Below are 24,646 nucleotides of genomic sequence, written 5' to 3'. Positions count from 1 at the left end.
GTACCAGAGAAGCACTTCTGTATTAAATCAGTGGCTTCCACATCTAGTGTAACAAAATAGGTACATGTTTAGAAGCTGAAGCCCGCCAGTTTTGAAAAGGAAACCAAAGTGTTAGCATGCTGCAAGAATTCAGCATGAACTCGGAACACTGCCCTTTCTTGCCTTGTACAGTCAGTTCACAACACATAGATATTTTAAAGTGTCCAAAAAAAAAGTGTTCTGTTTATTAGACAATGGGAATTTTCCTTTTCCTTGATGGAAAGTAAACTATATGGTGCTAAGATATTTTAATATAGTTCTATTTACAAACATGGATTGTACACAATGAGCTCCAGTCTCAATCATGGAGAGAATAATTTGTATTCATAGAATCAGAGTCTCAGAGTTGGGAGAATCTCCTTCAGTATTTTTTCACTCTAGCTGCCCATATACCTTTATAAATGCAAAGGACAGCCTACAGTTGTTAACCTAGAGATTGGCCTTGCTGGGTCCCTATTGACCTATTGTGGCTTTTTCTTATTATGTTTTTCTTAGTATTCTTTGTAGATAGAAAAAGTCCCTTTCAAAGCTGCAGTTTAAATATAACAAGCCAGAAAATGCTTATAATCAGAGGGTTTTTAAAAATTTTTATAATAGAGATTGTTATGTAGTTACAGTGAGGGCAAACAGTAGAATACAATAGACTAGTGTCAACAGATTGGGTTAACTAGTGTGAGCTTAGCACAGAAGACACTGACGGCCATTTTCCCCTGGAATACAGTGATGGAGAGGCCCCAGCTGCCCATCAGAACAGAGTACTAAAACTCTTCTTTTCATGGGAGGCTTTGGGATATGAAGGCAAGGCTTCTACCTTTAGCTACTTAAAACCACTGGGAAGTAAGAAGGTCTCGAATTGCACTGTCCAATACAGTAGCTACTAGCCAAATCTGGCTACTGAGCCCTAGAAATATGGCTAGTTCAAATTGAGCTATACTATAAATACAAAATACATACTGAATTTCAAAGACTGAGTAATAATAACAAAACATAAAATATCTCATTGATAATTGCTTCCAGGGGGCAGCCGGGTGGCTCAGTTGGTTAGAGAGTGGGCTCTCAACAACAAGGTTGCCAGTTCAATTCCCACATGGGATGGTAGCTGCACCACCTGCAACTAAAGATTGAAAATGGCAACTGGACTTGGAGCTGAGCTGTGCCCTCCACAACTAGATTGAAGGACAACGACTTTGACCGGATGGGCCCTGGAGAAACATACTATTCCCCAATAAAGTTTATTTTTAAAAAATTGCTTCCATTGGTTGCATTTTATAATAATAATATTATTGCTATATTGTGTTAAATAAAATATACTACTAAAATTAAGTTTACCTGTTTCTTTTTATTTTTTTCTCATGTGGCTGCTAGAGTATTTAAACTTACATATATAATTATCACATTATCTTTTTATTAATACCTCTGGTCTAGAAGGTGAAGCATTTCATAGCTGTCATTTCATTGTTAGGCAATAAATATTTCTATTCTACACATGGAAACATTTCAAGCTTTCTTAAAGAGTTCAAGTATATCTTCCTTCTCATCTGTAAATTCTGGTTAAAAATAAACAAAAAGATGAGTACTGATATAAAAAAAGCCAAGATATATTAAGTAAAAAACAAGCATGTGTAGCAATGTTTGTAGTTGTCCAATGTTGTTAATACATATATAAAAATACATATTTGTGAGTATATGTATATAGTTACATAAATTTGCTTGTATATGTAGAGAATGTTTCTGAGAGGAAACACAAGTTTGGCTTGGCACAGTGTAGCAGAGAGAGCTACTTTCTATTTGTACACTCATTTCTACCTTTTGAATTTTGAACCATAATTACCTATTGAAAAAATATACTTAAAAACCATAAAGACATTTAAAAAGGAATAAGAAAAATAAAATAAGGAAAGCCTATATATATTCAAACTTTTACTCTACACTACATATATTCATAAATTTTGCCCTCTAAAATAGATATTGTCTTATAATTGCCTTGGTTTGGGGGATGCATATATTAAAACAACCAAATAAAGAAACTCCAAAATGATATAGGTATGTGCTGCCTGGATTAAATAATAAGAAAAGTGAATAATTGACTTTAGAAATTTCCGAATGCAATTGTTATGTAGATTTTATTACATCACCTACATTAAATCATAATCTGAACTATACTATTTATAATACTGTACAACAGAAGAACTACCTATATACATGATAAACAACAATAAAGCCATATATTTTGAGATAGTGTAGAAAATCTGAACTGAATACCAGGTGTCCAACAAACTGAGGACCTCCTGTGTGCAAGGTACAGGGCAAGATTCTAGGGATTAAAAGCAGTTTACAGACTCATAGAGGAATCTGATTTTAAGACAAACTGTGACTGTGGCATCTGTCATGGGACATAGAGGAGGAAGCAGCTAATTCTTCCTAGAAGAGACAAGGGATCAAAAAAGCCTTCATAATTTTTTGTGCATTTATATACACAAGGTAAAACCGGTATATATGATACATATAGCTTAACCCTTGGCAACAGAAATAAGGGGGGGAAAAATCTCAAAATTCCAAAATATTTTTGTATAAAACTGGTTATCTGGATGAAAATCAAAACATTCAACAATATTGGAGGACATTTGGTATTTATCTAAGCAAAGCAAATATAGAGCTATTCGGGAAGGAGTTAGCTAAATTCCTGTATTTTTCAGTTTTCAATTAGCTATCTGTCATTACAGAGATAGACAGAATCTAATGACACATCTCTCAGATGACATTCTTCACATTGCACATTCAATTTCAGATCATTCTATACCAAAAATTTCCTATAAAAATAAAATTGCTACTTGAAGAAATACTGAAAGAATAAAATTTAAGGGTGTTGTATGTTTCCACTGTAAAATGAATCATGACTATTCCTTAACAAGAAAGAAAACCACTCTTGTGGCACACATGATACACTAAAATTTGCAGATTTGATGTAATTTCTAAAACTTGCATATTACATTGGAGCAAGAGAGAAAAATGTATTTCCAACATGTGGTTGGTAATTTTGAGAATTAACATTTTTTAATTAATTTTTGTTTTGGCAGATTCCAAACTCAGGGCAACATGCTCTAGGAATGATGCCCAGGGAAATGCCCGGTTAAGAACTCTATGGAAGCCACGTTAAAAGAGAATACGAGCGTAAACAATTACAGATTTCAACAGAAGATTGTTCACTCCAGCTATTTCAAGAATTGAATCCTGTGGAAAAACAAAGTATAGTGATATGGGGGAATGGATCACACATAAATATAAAAAGCTTTTATAGGAAAAAAACATACTTTAGGGGGGAAAAAAACCACTGAGGCCATCAGTTCAGAGTAAGGTCAAAGAGCATTTACTGAGTTCCTTCCATATACAAACCACTGGAGGATGAAGGAGCAAAGGCAGTTAGAGTAGGTTGTATGTACACAGGACATGCTGCCTTTCATATACAGTTAGACTTCTCTAACTTCAGACACATGTAAATATGCATACTCCTCACCATTTTGATTCTGAGTTTCTACAACTCTCATCTGCTCATTTCATTAGTGTCCGTATATATGCTGTTAGGGTGATCTTATATAATGAAAATCTGGTCCTATTCTGAAAACTGTTAACTATGCCCACAGAATAAAGTCTGTTCTCAGTAAACTGGCCCTGTTTTCTAATCCCTGCCCACCTTTCCAGTCTCATTTCCCATCACTGCCAAGTCTTGCCCCAGTTTCTAGCCCCAAGCTCATGGCTTTTGCTCAAGTTTACCTGCTTTCCTATGAGGCGTTTTTCATGACCCACACCTGCACTCCTACCTTCTGTCTATTAAGGTCACGTTTCACGACCAGTGCTCACATCTCTTCTGGGAGGATGTTCCTAATCACCATAATTCCTCTATTTATCCCAGGGCATCTACTAACATCATTATTTATTTGCCTATTTACCTCCCATGCCAGATTATGAGTTTCTTGAAGATCACAAATGGAGTTTTATTTGAATATCGTTATATCAAGAGCTTCAAGTGCCTGACACATAGATGCTCAATATATTTTGTTAAATTTGGATGAATGAGTGAATAAGCAAATCAGTTAATGGGAAAAAAAAAGTAGTTTTATACAAGAACATAGGCTTTACCATATAACAAACAGACGAGTAAATGTCTTACTTGTTTGAATGTAATGAAATATAAAGGCAATTTTCACTAATCAACATGTCAGTGTCTAGTGTTGATTATACATCAAAGGGGTGATTTGCCTAGCTAAGGTTAACACTTTCTGTTAGCTGCTTTAAAAATCAGTAAAATCTAAAATCTAAAATTTTTTTAGATTTTAAAACAATACCATTCTTTCATACTAGTTTAGTAATGGTGTCAGAGAAGGGAGGCAGGGAAGAGACAGGGGGAGGGACAGAAAGAATTGAAATGATACAGGGAAGCAAAACATACAAGAGAAAAAACTTCTACATGGAAAATACAGTGGAAGGAGCAAATCGCTTAGGCTATTTCTTCATGAAGAGATTTCAAACCTGCTTTCTCAAGTATGAGATTTCTTGCCTATCCTGTACAAATGAAGCAGTTAGGTCTTCACTACAGAAATAACATCTCTTGCCTGTGAATTACATAGATTTCTTTTACGTATTCTGGTAGACTGATTTTAATTATTGATTAAATGTAAGATTTTATTATTCTTATGTAGGTCTAGGTCGTTAAAGCATCAAGATAAAATGTTGGCTACAAAATAACCAATTATTATTTTATGAAGGTACAGTATCTGCTGCCTGACTGCAAACTTGTTGATGACAACAGGGTCCCTTTTTGATTCAAGTTCATCAAAGCTGGCAGGCACACGTGGGAGGACACTGGAGTTTGTATGCAGAAGGAAAAAGTCAAGAACAAGGAAATCAAAAAGCCATGGCCAGAAGCAGAATTTCAGGGGCTGAGGTAGCAGAGACTGAGTCAAAGTCAGACGCAAGGATTAGAATTTTCCTCTAAATTGTTGCAAATCAATTAGTACAATGTACTAATCAATTAGCACAAAAACTTCTCCTAATTTTGAAAATCAATGCCCCACCGAGAGCTGATTCTCCAGAAACTGAGAAATTGTGCCTTGAGGAAGATGGGGTTTTCTGCTGACCACCTCACAGAAATGAAATCTATTTGAAAAGATCTCTTATATATGGTAAATAATATTTTATGTTTTGTGTCTTAAAATTTTAAATGAGATTTACATCTCTCAATTCCTCAACCAAAGGACCCAAATCAAATTAAACTAATTCCATTTTATTAATTTAATCACTTCAGTGATCCTCAATAGAAAAACCCCCTATAGTTGTTTAATAGAATGAGATATAAAATTACCTAAAAAGATATTAAAAATCTATTTCTAAATTTATTTTAGAAAAAAATGGTTATCAAAAAACATTCTGATAAATTAATAGCTAATTGCCCTTTAAAAATGATGAATATATATATATATATATATATATATATATATATATATAATTACTAGCATTAAACTTTATAATCAATAACTTATAAACTCATGAATTAAAAATACTCAGAAAAATCTATTATTTCCCCTGGGTTTAAGATACTTCTTACATAGAACCTAGGATTGGATATATATGGCATAGTTTTCCTTAATGAGCTTTATAAAAGCATTTTATATAGTAAAATCATCATAAATAATGTTTACTATGTCTTACCCAATATAGTTCAGCCGAGAAAAAATAATATATAGTCAATAATGCAAATAGTTTTAGAAGCTACAATTTGTTTGTTGTAGATGTTTGGTCAGTTTCTATAGTAATTCATTTAACTGGAACTTTTTAGAAAATGCTGCTGGATTCACCTAAGAATTTATTAAGAACTAATCTGGTTGTCTGCATGATATACAATAGAAAATTCTTTGGAATATAATAACATCTTTACCTCCATCCCTCTTTTATTATTTTAATTTCAAAGAGATGGTTAAAAATGTAAGGTTTATCAATATGCTAAGTTGTCATAAAGTGGTTTTCTGGCCTATTGATGATTCTGAATTCTACATCATTTACATCGCTAATCTTGTATACAGTCGTTATATCTAAGGCCAATGACGTTTTTGGTTATTCAAAACTAAAGTATTTAAGACAACACAATAGTACTCTCATCCACGTATGTTTACCAGCCTTAGAGATGCAAGATGTGTACAGTGTGCATAAAGTAGTAGAAGTGTGTGTGGAAGTGAGAAAAATATTTTGTGGGACTGTGACTATACTGATATACCCTTTTTGACAGCAACATCAAAATGCAGGAAAAACATAAAAATGTTCATACTTTTAACTCAGTAATCTCATTCTTGCAGAAAAAACTGAATAGATGAGAAATTGAATGCATGAGGATATTCTCAGCATCATTCCATAATATAATAAATAATGAAAAACTATCTCCGTGGTTAAGAAGAAGTAGTGATTATGTGGTAACATCTGAAATAAAATTTATGATACAACCTTTTAAAACAAAAATAAGACTAGGTAGCAACATGGAAAAGTTTATGATATAATGTTAATGATTTCCACAATGTAATGACAATAATGTAAAATATTAGGTTGGTGCAAAAGTAATTGTGGTTTTTGCAATTGTTTTTAACCTTTTAAACTGCAATTACTTTTGCACCAACCTAATATATATTCATGAAAACAATGATAAAACAGTCATAAACAAAATGAAAAATTATTAGTTATATTTATTAATTTTTAATCATATTGATATAAAACCTTTTAAATTAAAATACTAGGGTTACTTATCAGTCATACCATTCTTTTCTAAGTTCTAGTAGATAATGCTACTAAATCTATCTGGCACACTAAAAAGACTTGTGGGATTTATTCAAGCTAGGTGTCCTGATGAATTATTACCATTTTGGTGATTCACAAATACTTCATGGTAATTTTGAATGGGTTCTAAAACAATAGGAAATGAGCTGTGAAAACAGAAACACCCAACAGACTTGTTGTCTTTTTTTTTTTTTTTTTTCAGGTGTACATTTGTTAGGCTGTTCCAACTTATTGTCCCTACTGACTTCCTCAAACATTCTTAAAACTTTGAACATTATATTCTGTAAATTTCCACACATCTCTTATTCCAATCAGTAGGCTGATTCATGAATCAGATAAGGAAAGTATTAGAGATCCAAAGGCTGAGGTTTCCAAAAAGGAATTAAGGTAAAATGGAAGTAAATTAGGTAGGAGGTAAAATTTAAGTAAATTAAGAGAAAAAAAAATCTGTGGCAAAGCTGAAAAACTCACAGGCTACAGTAGGGGCCAGAAGGTAACAGAAACAAGAGCAACAGGCTGGGTATAAGTCATAGGGAGTGAGGGGGGCTGTGGTCCGCTGCAAAGCTTGCCTTTTTAAAAGCAGCAACCACTACACAGCTCCAACAGGTTGCTGATATGCATGAATGCAGACCTAGGGCCGCCAGATATTCAGAATCATTCAAAGGAAGCCAGAAAGATAGATGTTCATGTGAAATCTGAGTTTCAAACTGTTGACAACTAACTTGAATTCGTTTTCATTTTTCATCTCTATGATAGCCAAAGAAGTCATTGCCCTTGGGCTTATTTTGTTTCAAAGGCTTCCTGTGTGCCACCTCTGATCTATAGTTAGCATTCAGGGACTTCTTAAAAGGATGATCTTTATTTGCAAGAAGTCACATTTTCAAGTGAGTTTCTTCATAGGAAAAAGAAAAAGAAAAATGTAAAACAGTGAAGCTAAAGTAAATTGTGAGCATATTGGTAAGCATAAATCAACAAGAACATTATAATAAGACCTAAATGTTCCTGAGGAGCAAAACCTTAGAGAATTTTAGTTTTATTTCTCTACAAGGATTGAGGAGACATTCTGAGTCACTACAAAAGGAGATTTTATTAAGATGGCTCCTTTACTGAAAGTACATTAAAAATGATAGGGACAAAATTTGACCAAGATGGAATTGCTATGAGCTACCAAATTGCAACTAGGATCCAGGTATGTGTCCTGCCTTGTGCTTGTTGCTCGTTTCCCGTTATTTATCCCATTCCTTTCAACTCTCATTTTCCATCCGTGGCTGTTGTTAAAAGGAAGTCCCTGGAGAGTCCTAAGGAATGATGGTCTGGCTGAGTAAAGGAGGAAACAGGAGGTTAAGTGTAAAGGAATTTTTACTTGAGCTGGAGGAATTTACCTGTCATCAAAGTTAGACTCTGAGGATGTGGGGTGGGCATGAGTGGTTGGAAGGAAGGGGAGAGTTGTCTATTCAACTAATCATTTGCATTACATGCACCCAAGGAAAAAATGTTTACCTGGTGGAGCCACGGTTAACCTTTTTTCCTTGCTGAGCCGGTGCCCTTGGATGAATTCACTCATGGAAGGGGGGCCCTTCAGAAGAAATGATTCTGTGGAGGTGGGATCAGGGGGAACTCTTAATAAATTCTGGAGGTAGGAAGCCCCTGAAGTCCTGGGACGGCTCTGATCACAAAGGGAAGGTGAAAATTGTCTTGCAGGAGATCCAAGAAAATACATATAGGAAACAAAAAAGTTTTACTTTAATTACCTTTCAAAGCCTCACCAGTGACAACATTATTTATATTGGCATTTGACTTTTTTAACATGTAAATCAAGATTTCTGCTAATTGTTTAGTTTCCACACCAGGATACAACCCTACTTGAAAACTGTATTGGATACTGAAAAAGAGATTTATTATAGTTAGTCAGTTTTAACTACAAATAGAAAATAATTATATTATTTGATTTCTTACTGAAAGTTCCTAAAATAAAAATTTTACCATTAACTGAAAATACAGGGTACGTAATTCAACATCCAGGACTCTGGAAAAAGGTCAGAAAATCAAGCCACTAAAAACCTTACAAGTGATTTCTTCGAGCAATGTTCACATACTAAATGAAAAAGCACAAAAACCTGCTTTTAAGAAAAAGGCTGTACATATTCTATTCCATTTTACCTAAATATAAACATTTCGTTTCAGTCAGTCATCAGTTTTGGTAACATGGACAAAAGTTCCCCTAAGAGAACATATTCATATCCTTGCTCCATTAAAGAGAAGCTGGTAAATAGCACCATTACCAGAGGTACAATGACTTTTAAAATCATCACCCATGTAAAATATAGTTTCGTTCTTAATATCCACCTTTTATCTATGGATTTTTAGGTTGGAGGTAAGGGAGAGGCATATTTATGCATACAAGGAACAGCAAAAATAATGACAAGACACTTGGAAGTTATATTATGAGGTGGGGTGTGGGCGACACAAAGGAGTAAATAAACACAGTTATCAAAAAGGTTTTGATTTGGAAAAACCAACATTAGCGAGACCCATTTATCCACCCAGTTCCAGTTTTTCTCTTCCTTCCTTCCCTTCCTCCACCCTCCACAATAAGAACATATCAATTTTGCAGTTAACTAAAATCTGGCCACTGCACCATACTATAAAGATTGCTGCATGCATACCTTTTCCTCTGAGTGCCACTGCTGACCCGAATGTTGGGTGTCTGTGGGCCCTGACTATGCAGGAGGTAAGTGTCTATGGTGGGCACGGTGACTGATGCCTCCCCACTTACTTTAGGGCTGCCGATCTTGCTCTTTCCAAATTTGCCTTTGGTGCGTCGGGACTGCTCATGGTCAAACTCTAAGTCCTCCAGCCGCTGGGTCAGGGCGAGTTTTTGCTGGATAGCCATTCGTAACAAACTATTTAGAGTCTTCTTCTCATCCTCTGCAGCTGCTAACTGTCTCTGCATTTCATCCAATTGCGTGACGTATTCATCACATCTGGAACCAAAACAGAAACGTGGTCAGGGGGCCGATGGGTGGCTCAGTTGGTTAGAATGTGAGCTCTGCCGGTTAGATTCTCACATGGGCTAGCAAGCTGCGCTGTCCGCAACTAGAATGAAGACAATGAACTGCCACTGAGCTCCCCGGAGGCCGGATGGCTCAGTTAGTTGGAGCGCATGCTCTCAACCACAAGGTTGCCAGTTTGACTCCTGCAAGGGATGGTGGGCTGCACCCACTGCAACTAAGATTGAACAATGGCAACTGGATTTGGAGCTGAGCTGCACCCTCCACAACTAAGATTGAAAGGACAACTTGACTTGGAGCTGATGGGTCCTGGGAAAAACACTGTTCCCCAATAAAGTGCTGTTTCCCTTCCCCACTAAAATCTTAAAAAAACAAAAAACAAACCCATGATCAGTAGAAAATCTTGGTGAAACCGAATTTGAAATTTAGGTTGAAAAGTAATGTTACTGGAATTTAGAACACTGGTCTTCGTAGAGAAGAAATGAGGTAACCTACTCTCGTAGCAAATGGGAACTAGTAGAGCAGGTTCAATAAATGATGGTTCATCTATACAATGGAGGACATGTGGGGATATTTGTAATAGGTGACATGTTAAACCCCAGGGACAGAGTTATTGTGGGGGCTGCTCACGGTGGCAGAAGAGTAAACAATAAAGTCTCAGGTGGTGTTCACAGCATCTAAGATGCACTACAATGGCTTTTTCTACTGTGTTCCATGGAGGAATGTGACAAGTTTGTTATAGGCTATGCTTGTAGCATGCAAAAGAATAATAATATCTATGAGGAAAACATTTTGTTCTTTATGTCTATAGGTTTTATTTTAATTGAGTACAGATTGCACCTGCCACTGCTTTCAGTGTGACAGATTTGCCTGGATTAGAAACCCGAATACTTTCTATGATTCCTCTCCCAGATGATAAAGCAATAAGTGCCAAAGAAAACCAAGACTTGCACAGAATTTGATACAGATATACAAGGCTGTCAGCCATCTTTGTTCAGGTTTGACACTTGTGCTGCAGCAGGAAGATCAGCTCAGTGATCTATTTTCCCCACCAAAGGTAAAAGCTGAGCACATACACATTGGGAAGGAAGAATTATTCACACAATTAGTCAGAGTTTTTTTCTGAGTCTATTTACCTGCTAAGATAATAATAACAAATACTTTTCATGCACTAGCAGATAGTTTAATGACTTTATAGAGTTATACAAAATATATTGTACAAACTCTGAAATCAGCACGAGCCTTGTGGCCTTTTAAAGAAAAAATAGACCCTGTAGTGAAAGAACTTGAGATCCGGGTGGGTCCCCATTTTCTTTAATCTTGAATGTCAAAAAGCACAGTTGGCATACCATAAGAAAATTCAGGGCTTAGTAAAATACAATGTGAATTGCAGGACCCTGGATATGTTTTAATTGGTCAGATAACAATATTTTCTTTAAAAAATACTATGGAATAAGGAAATTGTTATACCTGAAAAAACAAATTTCCATGAAAATACACTATGTAGGGGTAACAATTTCTTATATAAACTAGAATGAGACTTTAAACGTCCCTTTAAAAATGTTTTGATTTTTTTTTTCAAAGAGGAAATTTCTGTTTTCTTGATTCTACACATAAGCCTGACTGATTTCTTTCATTAATGCACCATCCTCATTCTCTGTCCTGCCACCACATAGTGGCCAGAGGCATATATACTCTACTCCCCAAACTCGTATAATGTTTGGAGACCCAGAAGTCAGTTCTGCTCAGTGCCCGCACACCTATGTGGTCCCTCGGGCACCCAGCCTCCTTAACACCATCTCTAAGAGACTTAATCATGAAGTATAAGCTTGAGCCTTTCTCTCCTGACACCCAAAGAAAGCTGGGCAGATTCCTGGACTCCTATAAAACCCAACATTTTCTTTTACACTTATATCAGCTACGTGCAAATTATTTACTGAATCGGCAACTATAGCCCTAGTTATGTTTTGTGAACTTTATACTGAGTTTGCATCAGGTAAGATATATAACTGGTTTTGTTTTGGTATTGAAAAGTGACAACAAAAAAGATTACGTATTAAAAATCTCAGGATTTTGAATGCCTTGAATTAACACATTCTAAACAATCACCTGAAGTTTAAAAACACAATACAGGGGCACTTCATAATGAAACCGGTGGGGGGGAGGTAATAACTAATACTCGTCTAATTAGTTGGGCAATGTGAAGAATTTGGTGATATATATATGTTTTAGAAGTTTTCATTAAATCACAGTGTATTAAAGTAAATCATTAGCTCATATGAATATTAATCTTTATTATGATGGTATCTATCTCATATAATACTAATGATAAGCACTTTTATGTATTTTAGTCACAGAAATAAATTTCAGTGGTGATAATATAACATTTAGCTATTTTAGCAAGTAGGTTTTTTTCCCTTATTAGAAGCTTTTGGGGGGAGGGGTTCTAATTCTTTTGGGCACATAAGCTCTAGAAAAAAATATCTATTGTATTGATTTAAAAATACTTTTATGTAACAAAATTGCTTAATTCAGTACTTCCAGTAGAGGGCTCTGGAAAACAGCACAAAACGTTTTAGATTTGTCAGAGTGGAATCTCTTGTATTTTCCTTACATCTTACCCTTTAGATGGTCCATCAAATACACTCAAGATACACGAAGATGCACATGTAAATTTTTAAATTTTTTCCCCATGTACCACACTTAATCTTGCAAGAAAAACCAATTACCTTGTTGCAAACATTGCTCTCAGGGATGAGAAAGTTGCTGCATCTTCTTTCAAAGCCTTCAGTTCATTTCTAAGTTTCGTCATAGTTTCAGTCACCATTGCTTTCTCATTTTCATATTTGTTCTTGAGATTAGCTAGTGCCACCTCAGCTGTCTAAAGCAGAAAAATCATAATGCTTACAATTTTCATCAGGAAAATCTATTGTACAGATTTCTTCATGGGCCTATTACTTTCTTTCATAAAAGGAAAGTGAAATTGGTTTGGTTAAATTTTATATAAATATATATGTGTACTCTGGATATAAGGCAGTTTAATGTCAAAACATGTTGTGAATCCGTAATGTGGTTAAATTGCCCTAGAAGCCAGCTGTGAACCCGAGTCAGTATCAGGAGGCAATTATAGTAGTTCAGTAAATATTTAATGCAGATTGTTAAGAGTGTAGGATTTTCAGACATGAAGGGAGCCAAAATGAAATTTTATACAAGAAAAATTTTATCAAGGAGAAGTTAGTGAAGAAGCACAGCTTCCAATTGAGATACAATACAACTCAAATATTCTTGTGTCACCTGTGCTCTGCAGGCCTGAAACAAATAGAATAAAAGTTATAGGTCATTGCAATTTATGACACGAGTATATGACAGTCTATATTTTACGCTGAAGGAAAAGAATTAACAAAGAACCAATTTCTTTCTAAGTCTTTGCATACAGCTTCTTCAAAATGATGAATTATAGTCAAATTCAATTGTAAAACTTAATAATCAAATTTCAATAATCAGATAATCAAATAAAAATAATCAGATTTTAATAGTCAAATTTAATTCTTCACAATCTCCATAAAAGCAAAGATTCCAAAATGTTGAATGAATTGAAATGTTTGTTTGAATTTTGGATACGGGCATGTCTCAAGTTCTTGGAATTACCGTGTTTCCCCGAAAATAAGACCTAGCTAGACAATCAGCTCTAATATGTCTTTTGGAGCAAAAATTAATATAAGATCTGGTCTTATATTATATTATATTAGATTAGATCTGGTATTATATTATATTACGTAACATTATATACATTATATCATAAAGACCCCGTCTTATAGTAAAATAAGACCGGGTCTTATATTAATTTTTACTCTAAAAGACATATTAGAGCTGATTGTCCGGCTAGGTCTTATTTTCGGGGAAACACGGTAATAGTGTTTCAATAGTGAGAACTAGCCTGACACACAGTAGGAAGCAAAAAAAATGTTGACAGAATCAACGCAAAAAATGAATGTATATTTAGGGACTACCTGTTTGATGCATAGCACATGGCATGAATATTTAAGCCAAATTGGAAACACATAAATTTTACAAACTGTTAACTACAGCTTTTCAGACTGTGTAAAAATATTTAATACTAATGAAAAATCCCTTACTAGTGAAAAATATCCATTACTAATGGGATTTTTCAGGTAGACTACCCTGGTTTTTTCACACTTCTTTTTGTGCTTGAAATGAACCACTTCAACTTTCTTATGCAAAGTGTCACATTCTACAAACAGATTCTTTTTTAATTAAAATAATGTTGGACTGGGGTAGTTTGTTCATGTTTTGATTCCAGAATAGTTTCTTATTAGTTTTGACTGAATCTAAAGTCAAATTAAAATGAGAAGTTACCCATACAAAAGTTCAATATGTCCCATAGTGCAATAACAGTTAAAACTTCAGAAGTATTATAAATACAGAAAATTATCCAGAACGCAGAGGTTGACCTGGGAAAAAGGGCCATTAAAAACTTTTTTAATTTTTTTTAATTTAGATACATATTCATTTAGGACAGATAAGTTTAAGTTGTGAAAATGTAGATGTAACAAATTTGTAAGCACGTAGAGCCACATGGTCAGTTATCCAAGGGGAGCAGAGTAGGAGGGAGTAGAGAAGCATAGATCTGAAATAAAAGTACAAAATTATTTATTATTTGTGAGAAATGCCCTCAAAGGACTCAACTTTGTTTGTGCACAGACTGTACAAAGCTTTTTTCAGAATTAAGTAATCCTAAATATCTGTAACCTATTAGATTTGCTGACATCTGCATTTGCCACATTCTCCACACACTCCCAAAGTTGACTTTCTAAATAAAAAAAAAGAATTGTTTCCAGCCACAGAGACCTTCAAAATTATTCCCTGAGTACATCATCCTGTTCTGCGCCTCTCTACTTACTGTTCTTTCTGTCTGGAATTATTTCCTCCTCTTCTAGAAAACGACTCCTTACCCTTTAAAAAAACAAATTCAAGTGTAATTGCTTCTGTGAAGTTTTTTCCAACTCCTCTACGAGGCATTAGTTACTTCCTCTGCAAAGTTCCCATAACTTGGATCACAGCATGTGTAACAGCAAACTGTAATTATCTGTTTCTATTCTGACATTCCCACCAGTCTGAGTCCTCTCCGGGAGAGTAAGGACCAGGGATTAGTCTTCTTTGAATCTTTAGCATCTAGCACAGTTTAGTACATTGATGGTACTTCATAAACATTTGCTTATTTCATCGAGAGGACACTGTGCCTACAAAAAAAAAATCCTAAAGTATATTAAAAGATTCACAGAGAATGCAGAACGCCTATTTTAAAATAGAAGATTCTCTTTTTTTCCTATACCACAGAATTCTCACCTTAGCCTTAATAATTAACATTCCACAATGTCTAAATATAATGGCTGTCATCTGTAGGTACTTGAAGCTATTTATGACACATAAGCAGCACAGCAATAGACCCCACATCCTTAAAATTTAAACTAAATACATGGCTAGAAATGTGTTTTCATTCAGTTTAGTGAGCCCATGAGGGTTGTGATTCTAATATAATGCAAATGGTAACACAAACCACTGTAAAAATAAAAATTCATCCAGGAATGCTTTGTTCTCCTCTGAATTCCTATGGCACTGTTTATATAACCATTCTAAAGTGCTTGATGCGTCCTACCGTGTTTCCCCGAAAATAAGACCTAGCCAGACAATCAGCTCTAATGAGTCTTTTGGAGCAAAAATTAATATAAGACCTGGTATTATATTAATTATATTATATTATATTATATTATATTATATTATATTATATTATATTATATTATTATTATATTATATTATGAGACCCGGTCTTATATTATACTAAAATAAGACCGGGTCTTATATTAATTTTTTTTCCCAAAAAATGCATTAGAGCTGATTGTCTGGCTAGGTCTTATTTTGGGGGAAACACGGTATCTTATAAACAATTACAGGCATGTGTTGAACTCCTACTAGATTACTAGTCACTTATTTTTCATCCCTACTTACTACTTGCCATGAAATATGTAATCAACGAATGCTGGTTCACAAATCAGTCTCTCTTGGCTGACCAATCATTCTTATCTATATCTTTGTGTCAGTTACGCATCTTGACATTTTTTACTGACCTAGGTTTCTACACTGTTAATATTCACCCTTCAAGAAGAAGTCAGAGAAGTTATCTGCATGGCTTGACCAAGAATGCTCAGGATATTATGTCCTTTATAAAGGTTTCTAAGTCTTACCTAATGTGGTATTAGTTATTTATAACCACTCTAAATCACTGGGTCTTTGGATTACAGCAGTGTTTATGGTAACAAATGCCTTCCTTCTGACCTCAAATTGTAGTCAGATCTCTCACAAATTGTTTATGCACCCTAATCTTTTCTATTTCTCTGGCATGATGGCACAAAATGAGGTCCTATTTTTGCCCTTAGATTTATATAAACCATGTTTATAGTGCAAGCAATATTATTGCTTATGGTACAGACCTCCAAATTATATCCGTGGATTTATGGGAACTGCAGATAAAAATGCTAGAAAGCTGCACTACGGATGACGTAATAGTAATGTGGTTTTCCCTGGACAAGGGCAAAAGGAGAAGGAACTCTGAATCTGAAACTAACCCTCATTTTCTACCACTAGCCCTGCTTACGTTTGCACGAAGGTGTTTGATGCTTTGTTGTTTCTCTTTATCAACACCCCTTTTCAAAAAGCAACTTTCTCACATGTACCTTTCAAGGCTCCGTTTCCAGAGAAACTAAAGAGAGGTTAAAAATATTTTCCTGTCTATATCTCATAGCACTTCCACCCAGGTAAAGCTGGAGGGTGGAAAACAAATTCAGTCATCAAGGAGATCCAGGAATTAGTCAGGTAGGGTCATGTTATAGCATTCTTACCTATTCTAGAAGGACAAGATCCATGGTTAAGAAAAATTCTCTATTGCTTTAGCTCTGACCCAGGTGAATTAACATCCCAACTGAACCTAAATTTCAGATATTTGGTCACTGACAGAGCTAGTGCACATTCTCTAGAGAGCTCTCCTCTGTTTGCTCCAGCTAACTGCCAGTGTCTTTCTTGCTGCATCTCCCTGGTGTAAGCTGCCATGCCAACCTATTCTGCTATCCCTCCATCTCCTGTTTTCACACTCAATGACAGCTGGCATCCAGCTAAGTACCACCTGAACTGCCTTTCTATGTCTGCATGGATCTTCTCCTTTTTTCCTGCTTTAACTTCCTCACCTCCACCTAACGGGGCATAGCTATTTCATCCATTCACTCACTTAAAAATAATTCTTACATTCTGGTCTGTCACTGGGATATAGTTTGCTTCATTTCTCTGCTGACCAGGAGTCTGAACTCTCATTCTGATGATAGCAGACACTCAAAAACATTGAAGAATAAACTAGTTAAGAAAGCATTAACTAGCATGCATTATCAGTAGAATGAGATCACCTGCTTGTTGGCTTTCAGCACTGCCCTCAGTGTGGCGATCTGCTCCCGTTTGGTGCTCAGCAGCGACTTGAGCTTGAGAAACTCTTCCATTAAGGCTTCCTTGTCTTTATCGATCATGGGGGCCAGCTCCCGTGCTGCTGCTCTTTGACGAGACAGTTGCAAGGACCGGTCCACAGCTTTCTGCAGATGCTTGATTTGGTCCCGGATTATGGCATTAAGGTTGTAGATATTCATTGGCTCTTTGCGGATGTCACTTGTATCTAATACTGGAGATGATGGTGGGGCAGTAATAACAGGAGAGATGGTGGGGGTCTTGGTTGGACTTGGTTCTTTGCTGGCCTCTGTGTTTTCTTTCGTAACTGGTTCCGAGGAGGTCCTCATTTCTACTGGGGATGACACACCCCGCCTGGCTAACCGTGGAGACAAAAGTCCCCTGGGATCATCAGGACCTTTCAGGCTCCCACTACGGGTGACTCTGCTTTGCCTATAGTAATCCAGCATGACCCTGTTGGGGGTTTCATTATTACACAGACATACATGGTGGTAAAGCTGAGCTAGCTCCTCACTAAATGTAACCAATTCATCCTGGGCTGTATTAAGGGTATTGTGATTTTCGTTGGCTATGCTGGTCATCTTTTGCAACTCTTTCTCCATGTGGGCCATCTTCTCTCCACTCTCCCTGGTGGTCTTTTCAAGGCTTGTCACCTGCTCATCATACATTTGGATCTTACTCTCATACTTGGTCTTCTCTTCAGTATGGTTTTCTACAGATTTATTGTATTTCTCCTTTAAGGCTTTAATTTCAGCTTTCAAATCTATCACCTCAGTTACCGCCACTCTGTATTTGCACTCCAGGATCTCTAAGCCGTTGATGTCCACCTCGTAGTCATGGGCCTCCTCCCCTGAGTCCCGGCCCTTCTCCCCCTCCAGTTCAGACTTGAGCTCCTTGCTGTTCTGCAGGCCCCTCATGGCATTGACGTGTTCCGTGAGCCGGTGTACCCGTTCGTGCTGCTCTGTCAGTGCCCCCTTGGTGTGCTCCAGCTGTGTCTGTGACTCCTGTAGATTGGCCAGAAGAATGGCCTTTTCCCGCTCTACCTGCAATGGCAAAAAGAAAGTCTCAAAATGACTTCAATGAAATGTCATTGATGAATGGAATCCACTAGTAGGGCATATATACATTTCAAATGACTGCAGCACAGCCAATGTTCCCCCTATTTCAAAATAAATTGGAGTGTATCTTCTTATTTCAGCAGTTCCAGTAAGTCAATCAATCTAAAAGTACACCATTCTAAAAGAACTATGCTATGCATATTTATCCATCCAAATTCTCATGCATTATACAATACACTCATAGAACTTGCATGTTCTTCAAACAATCTTATTTTTATCTTTTAATGCTTTGCAGAAAACATAACATGATTTCAAGAGATAGTACTTAACATTGTCTTTATTTTCAGAGCCTTAGAGTATATCTGCTCCTTAGCTCATGTAGGATAAGTGACTGTCTCAAGGTGCCTATGAGTCATCTTTTTCCTTCCCAGAGCTTCACCCCAAAACAAGCTTAAAACTTAAGGCTTTAAGTTACTAACTACTGCTGAGAACCCTATCCCCTTAAAAACAAGCATTTAATTCCCCAAACAGACAAATACTAAATGTGATGGCTTTTAATATAAAAGTCAGAGAATATAGGGTTTTAAGTCTCAAAGAACAATTTACAGATCACTTCAATTCCTTCAGTCCCAATTAAGAATTTTTAAAATTAGTAATTAATCTGAATAACATGACAATTTCATTATTATATAGGCAGTATTATTGTATATTGAAAAATATTCAGGTCTCAGGATAAAACAGTATCTCATTAAACATATGAGTGTATACAATCTCAATGAAAATGGATTATTTCAGGAGTTTCATTGTTTTTCTTTTTCTCTTGAAAATTAAGTGAATTTGCTCTGAAAAGTCTAGACATCATTTGATTAGTATATGTGGTTACAACAGACAAAGCAACTTCCAAAAAGCCCTTTAATGGTAAAAGCCTTAAAATAAAAACAAAAATTGGACCAAACCAAAATGTCCTAAAGCTTAAGAGGCAAAAGTGTTATAATGAATGAGGTAATGCCTTTAGAAGAGTTTCAATCTGTGTGCTGCTAATTCAGATTTAACATAAACATTTTCTAAGTCTGAAAGGGTATGTCTATCAGTTTCTTCATGATAGCACCTCCAGAAAACATCAAACAGAACTTTGTCTCTTTTGTGTATGTATGCGCCACATACAGTGGTAATTTCCACACTCAATACATCTCTGGTGGAATCAGTTGAATATGGAATGGTATCTAAATTTTACACACACACACACACACACACACACACACACACACACACACAAATACCTTTTCTAGACAATTAAGGTTGGTTTGACTTAAAAAAAACAACTGAATTATGGATAATTTTGTAAAACTCCAGCATTTTCTCAGCTACTGAGACTTACAGTACCTTAAATCGTATTTGAATTTCAGAGAGCAGTACTTAAACTATTAAAGATACATTGTACTTCAATAAATACAAAGCACTTTAAACATTAAAATTACTATGCATTTTAAGTGTACTATTTTAGTCTCCATTTATGAAGGACTTATCCAAGAGAGACTTGCTGAGTTAATTATAATTTTCTATAGTGACTAAGAATAGTTGCCTTATTTCTCATTTTACAATCTTCATCTTCTATCTGGAACTGCAGATTTTAGCTTTCATAGTAGGACTGGTTGTTTTGCCAGATAACCTGAAGGCTAAATTTGTAAACTGCTTCATCATTGTAAGTATACAGTATATCCTATTATTGTTGCTCTTATGCCCCATAGAAATTGTTTTTAATTTCACTGAAAGTTTACCTTTCAATAAATACATTTATGCATACTGATTCTTTTGTGAAGGACCAAAAAAAAGGATATCCAGAATTTGCACGTGGCCCAGCAATTCCACTCCTTGGTAACTACCCAAGAGATTTAAAACCTATGTGTACACAAAAACTTGTATATGAATGTTCATAGCAGCATTATTCATAATAGCCAAAAAGTTAAAAAAAAAACACCTCAAATCTTCATCACTGATAGGTGAATAAATAAAATGTGGTATATCCATACAATGAAATATTATTTGGCAATAAAAAGCAATGAGGTACTAATACATGTTACAACATGGATGAACCTCAAACATGCTCTGCTAAGTGAAAAAAGTCACACATAAAAGACCACACATTGTATACTTCCATCTATGTAACAGGTCCAGAATACGCAAATCTATCAAGAAATAAAGTAAATTAGTGGTCACCTGGGGTGGAGGGTTCCAGGGAAATGGGGAGTGGCTGCTAATGGGTATGTTGTTTCTTTTTTGGGGTGATCAAAATGTTCTAAAATTGGCTGTGGTGATGGTTGCACAACTCTGTGAATATACTAAAAGTTATTGGATTATATCCTTTAAATAGGTGGATTGTATGGTATATGAATTATATCTCCAGAAAGTTCTTAAGAAAATCTATGTAGATTCTTCCCCTGATTGCTGTGATTACAAATGTTCCTTTTAGGTTCACTGATATATAGTAGAAAAGTAGGCTTCTGTGAAATGCATTTGCCTACTGAACTACAAAGGTAGTCTTTAACTATAAAGCCGGTAATATTTTTTTTTAACTACTTATGTTACCAACTTTGTACTAGGAAATTGTATTTGACACATTAAATCTTAAAATCCAGGAGCAGACCGATCTTGTTTTAATTAATTTTACCCCACAAATTTTCTGTCTTTGTTAAGCACAGATAACATTTGATTTATTTGACTCTGCAGCAAGTCCACTCACTAGGTTTTTGACTTTGAGCAAATTATATAACATATTTGTGTCTCAGTTTCCCTGCTGTAAAATGGGGATAATTACACTATTTACCCCATACAGTTGCTATAATCATCAGCCAATTATATAGATAGATGGTGAGATAGATAGATAGATAGATAGATAGATAGATAGATAGATAGATAGATAGACGGTGTTTTCTCAAAAATAAGAACTAGCTGGACCATCAGCTTTAATGCATCTTTTGGAGCAAAAATTAATATAAGAGCTGGTCTTATTTTAATATAAGATAGGGTATAATATAATATAATATAGTATAATATAATATAATACCGAGTATAATATAATATAATACCATGTATAATATAATATAATATAATATAATATAATATAATATAATATAATATAATATAATATAATACCGGGTCTTATATTATATTGAAATAAGATCAAGTCATATTAATTTTTTCTCCAAAAGACACATTAGAGCGGATGGTCCAGCTAGGTCTTATTTTTGGGGAAACATGGTATATATATCTATATAGTTATACAGATATATAGATCTAGATAGATCTATATCTATCTATCTATATATCTATATCTATCTCTCTATATATCTATATCTATATAGAGAGAGAAAGAAAGAAACATAAACTGCTTTGAACTCTTACAGGTCATTTAGCAAATTGACCACTTACTATCATTATAGGAAAAAATTAAAACTGCCTTTAACAGAATGGCTCTAAACACAATATGAATATTTCTTCCACATCTAGAGGATGTAATAAAACATCAATTTCGGCTTTACAGAAACTGTTTTCTCACATTACATGTGAGATTGTGTATGTAGTGTGTTGCTGACAAAAAAATCCAAAGAGTATTCTCCAGCTTGGTTTGACTCTCTGTGATGTGAAGTTAAACAGAGGCTATTTATCAAAAGCAAAAATTTTAGCACAAGCATAGACTCCTTTAAATAGTTAAGTAATTTAGTTTTTCCAGACAGGATCTACTTTTTTCATTCTAATAAAACTGATTAAGGTACTTGACTGTCACTGGAAAATGTCAATTATAATCTATTGGCAATAACTGAGTCTTGAGGGCACCAAAAAGCCAAAATAATTTACCCAATAATACCCTGAAAAATTTCTCTGAGTGAATAAAGAATGACACTAATTGAGCTGTTCACTCTCAAGGTCTATTTTCAAGTTTATAGGGACTCTTAGATGAATAAAACGTATTTTCTTATATGTATTTTTCATATGTATGAGCATATATGTATACAGAGGATGGCAAAAAATGTATATACATTTTAAGAAAGGAAAAAACTGTATTGAAATTGTAATACTCAATACGTACCGATAACAAAAGATGAATATAAGTCATGTGTATACATTTTTTTGGCACCCCTGGTATATCTATCTTAATTTATTTACATTTGTGTTATGTGAAAGTTAGCATAATTGGCTAAATTGAAAATATTTCTGTAATTTATTCTATACACTAGGAAGAAATATAGTTTAGTAAAATATTCACTTTGATTTGCTCTGTGAAAAAAGCTCCCCCTAATTTAGACATAGACTTACCATCCCTTGCCTTTTCCTAAGCTTGATGTATTGACTGTTTTTTTATAAAGTGAAAGTGGCAACCTTCTTGACACCTCAAAAACTGATGGTAGGTTCCAGTAATAATGGTAACATAAAATTTTGTGACCTATGCATGGCTTCATATTTACCATCTCATTCATTCTTCACAACTCTACAAAGGAGGCATGGGATGCTCACTGAGATAGAAAAACCACAGGCAGTCAGGGACATGGCTGCGGTGGAGGGGATTAAGGCGGAGACCATAACACAGCCAGAGGAAATAACTTTAATAGCTAACAAAGCCATTCAAGCTGCAGAGCCTGCCAAAACTATCAGCTCAGGTGTAAGGGGTGGCGGGGAGCCAATCAGCTTACAGAGCGCACCAAAGTTACCCGCCCAAGCCACCCAAGTACAGGAGACCAATCAGCTATGACTCAGAGACATTACAGTTCCTAGCATAGGCCTGTTGGGTAGGTGGGTGGGTGGGGGGCATTCCATTTTCAGATCCCCCCTCTCTCCTGAGAGCTTTTTCTCTTGCGCTTTACAATAAAACTGTACTGCTTAACCCTTGCCTCTCTGGTCTGCGTTCTCATTCTTCAGGTACGTGAGACCATGAATCCCGGGAACACACCAGACACTAGGATTCTATATCATCACCATGGTTACAACAGAATTATCTGCAGATTGTATACCATACAACGCTAGGGAGCAATACTTAAATTTTAGTTGTGGTAGATTTTTATATTTATTATTATCATTTCCCAGCAGATGGCAGCATGATATCCTGAGGAAGGACATCTGTTTGTTTTTTTCCTAATTCCAACACAGGCCTTGCAGAAACTTGTAATGGGGCTAATTTATTACCTTCCCCTTTATAAATGCCTTTCAGAAGTGAAGCAATTCACTAAACATTCCTGAAACCGAAGGCAGAAACAGATTTTTTTCCTTTTGTAACCACACAAGAACTTCATTTTTTAAGTATGACTTTTCCCTTAATTCAAGCTAACATTGTTCAGTCTAACAGAACTATGATTTAGTTGCTTTCTTTCAACCAGATCCTTCCACCTTTATACATACTGCACCTCCAATCCCTTAATGATTAAACCCTTAGGACAGACAGTAGGCTCTGGTCAAAGTCAAATTCAATCTTAACTACATATAATGTCGCAGGTCTTTCGACCCTGACAAAGATACAATAAGCAGACCCCAAACTAGAGCAAAATTTCTGTCAAGCTAAAGATTACATTTTGACCTCAGTTATGTTTTAGCCCTGGAACCGTGAAAGCGGAACGACCCCAACGACCATATCCTCACAACACCAGACAGGACAACTCCATGGCTGACATCAGGTCCCTGATGCAATGATCAACTATCTCCTACCCTAATTCCAACGAAGCAGAGCCCATGATCCCATTTGCTACCATGACTAATGATTTTTCCCCTATATCATCTATTCCCCACAGGCCATCAGGGAACCAGGTCTCAGAGCACCAGCTCACCTGTATCTCCTGGCTTGGTGCCAATTCCCTCAAGAAACCTCTCTTTGCTTCAAACTCCTGTTGGTGTCTCGTTTGGCTTGGATGCACTCAGGCAAAGGAACTTTAGTTCAGTAACACTTTTCGGAACCAGATTACCGTGTTTCCCTGAAATTAAGACCTAGCCGGTGCCTGTTCACCTTAGGCCAAAGTTGTCATTTGCACTATCTGGGCCACCACGTTTCCTCTGGCTAGCAGTCTGCCTTATTACACATAAGGGGCTTCTGTTAATGCTTGCAATGTATATTCTCTCTGTGCTGAACTGGATTTTTGTCATCTACTTTGAGATTAAATGCACTATATGTCTAGCTACTTTTATCTGTGGCATCACATTATTCTAAATCTA

General features: G+C 35.6%; 1 protein-coding gene across 7 annotated transcripts in view; it reads right to left on the bottom strand.

The window, feature by feature from the left end:
• The window catches only part of BICD1 (BICD cargo adaptor 1), a 180,560-nt gene that overhangs the window by 24,526 nt on the left and 131,388 nt on the right, over positions 1-24,646 (bottom strand). For 3 of the 7 annotated variants that reach the window (XM_019736747.3, XM_019736779.3, XM_019736761.3), the window contains exons 5-7: positions 17,342-18,436; positions 12,599-12,750; positions 9,635-9,842 (exon numbers count right to left, since the gene is read on the bottom strand). In XM_019736747.3, the coding sequence (XP_019592306.3) occupies positions 9,635-9,842; positions 12,599-12,750; positions 17,342-18,436 (1,455 nt within the window). Of the gene's footprint in view, positions 1-8,358; positions 8,553-9,524; positions 9,843-12,598; positions 12,751-17,341; positions 18,437-24,646 lie in introns of those variants that run through there. The other 4 variants (XM_074325843.2, XM_088798762.1, XM_019736733.3 and 1 more) reach the window with 3 other exon arrangements.

The sequence above is a fragment of the Rhinolophus sinicus genome, chromosome 1, assembly GCF_057876585.1.
Source record: "Rhinolophus sinicus isolate RSI-liver-muscle chromosome 1, RSI-T2T, whole genome shotgun sequence".
Taxonomy (NCBI): Eukaryota; Metazoa; Chordata; class Mammalia; order Chiroptera; family Rhinolophidae; genus Rhinolophus; species Rhinolophus sinicus.
Note: the sequence above shows the minus strand (reverse complement) of the source record. Positions and strands in the feature narration are given on the sequence as shown.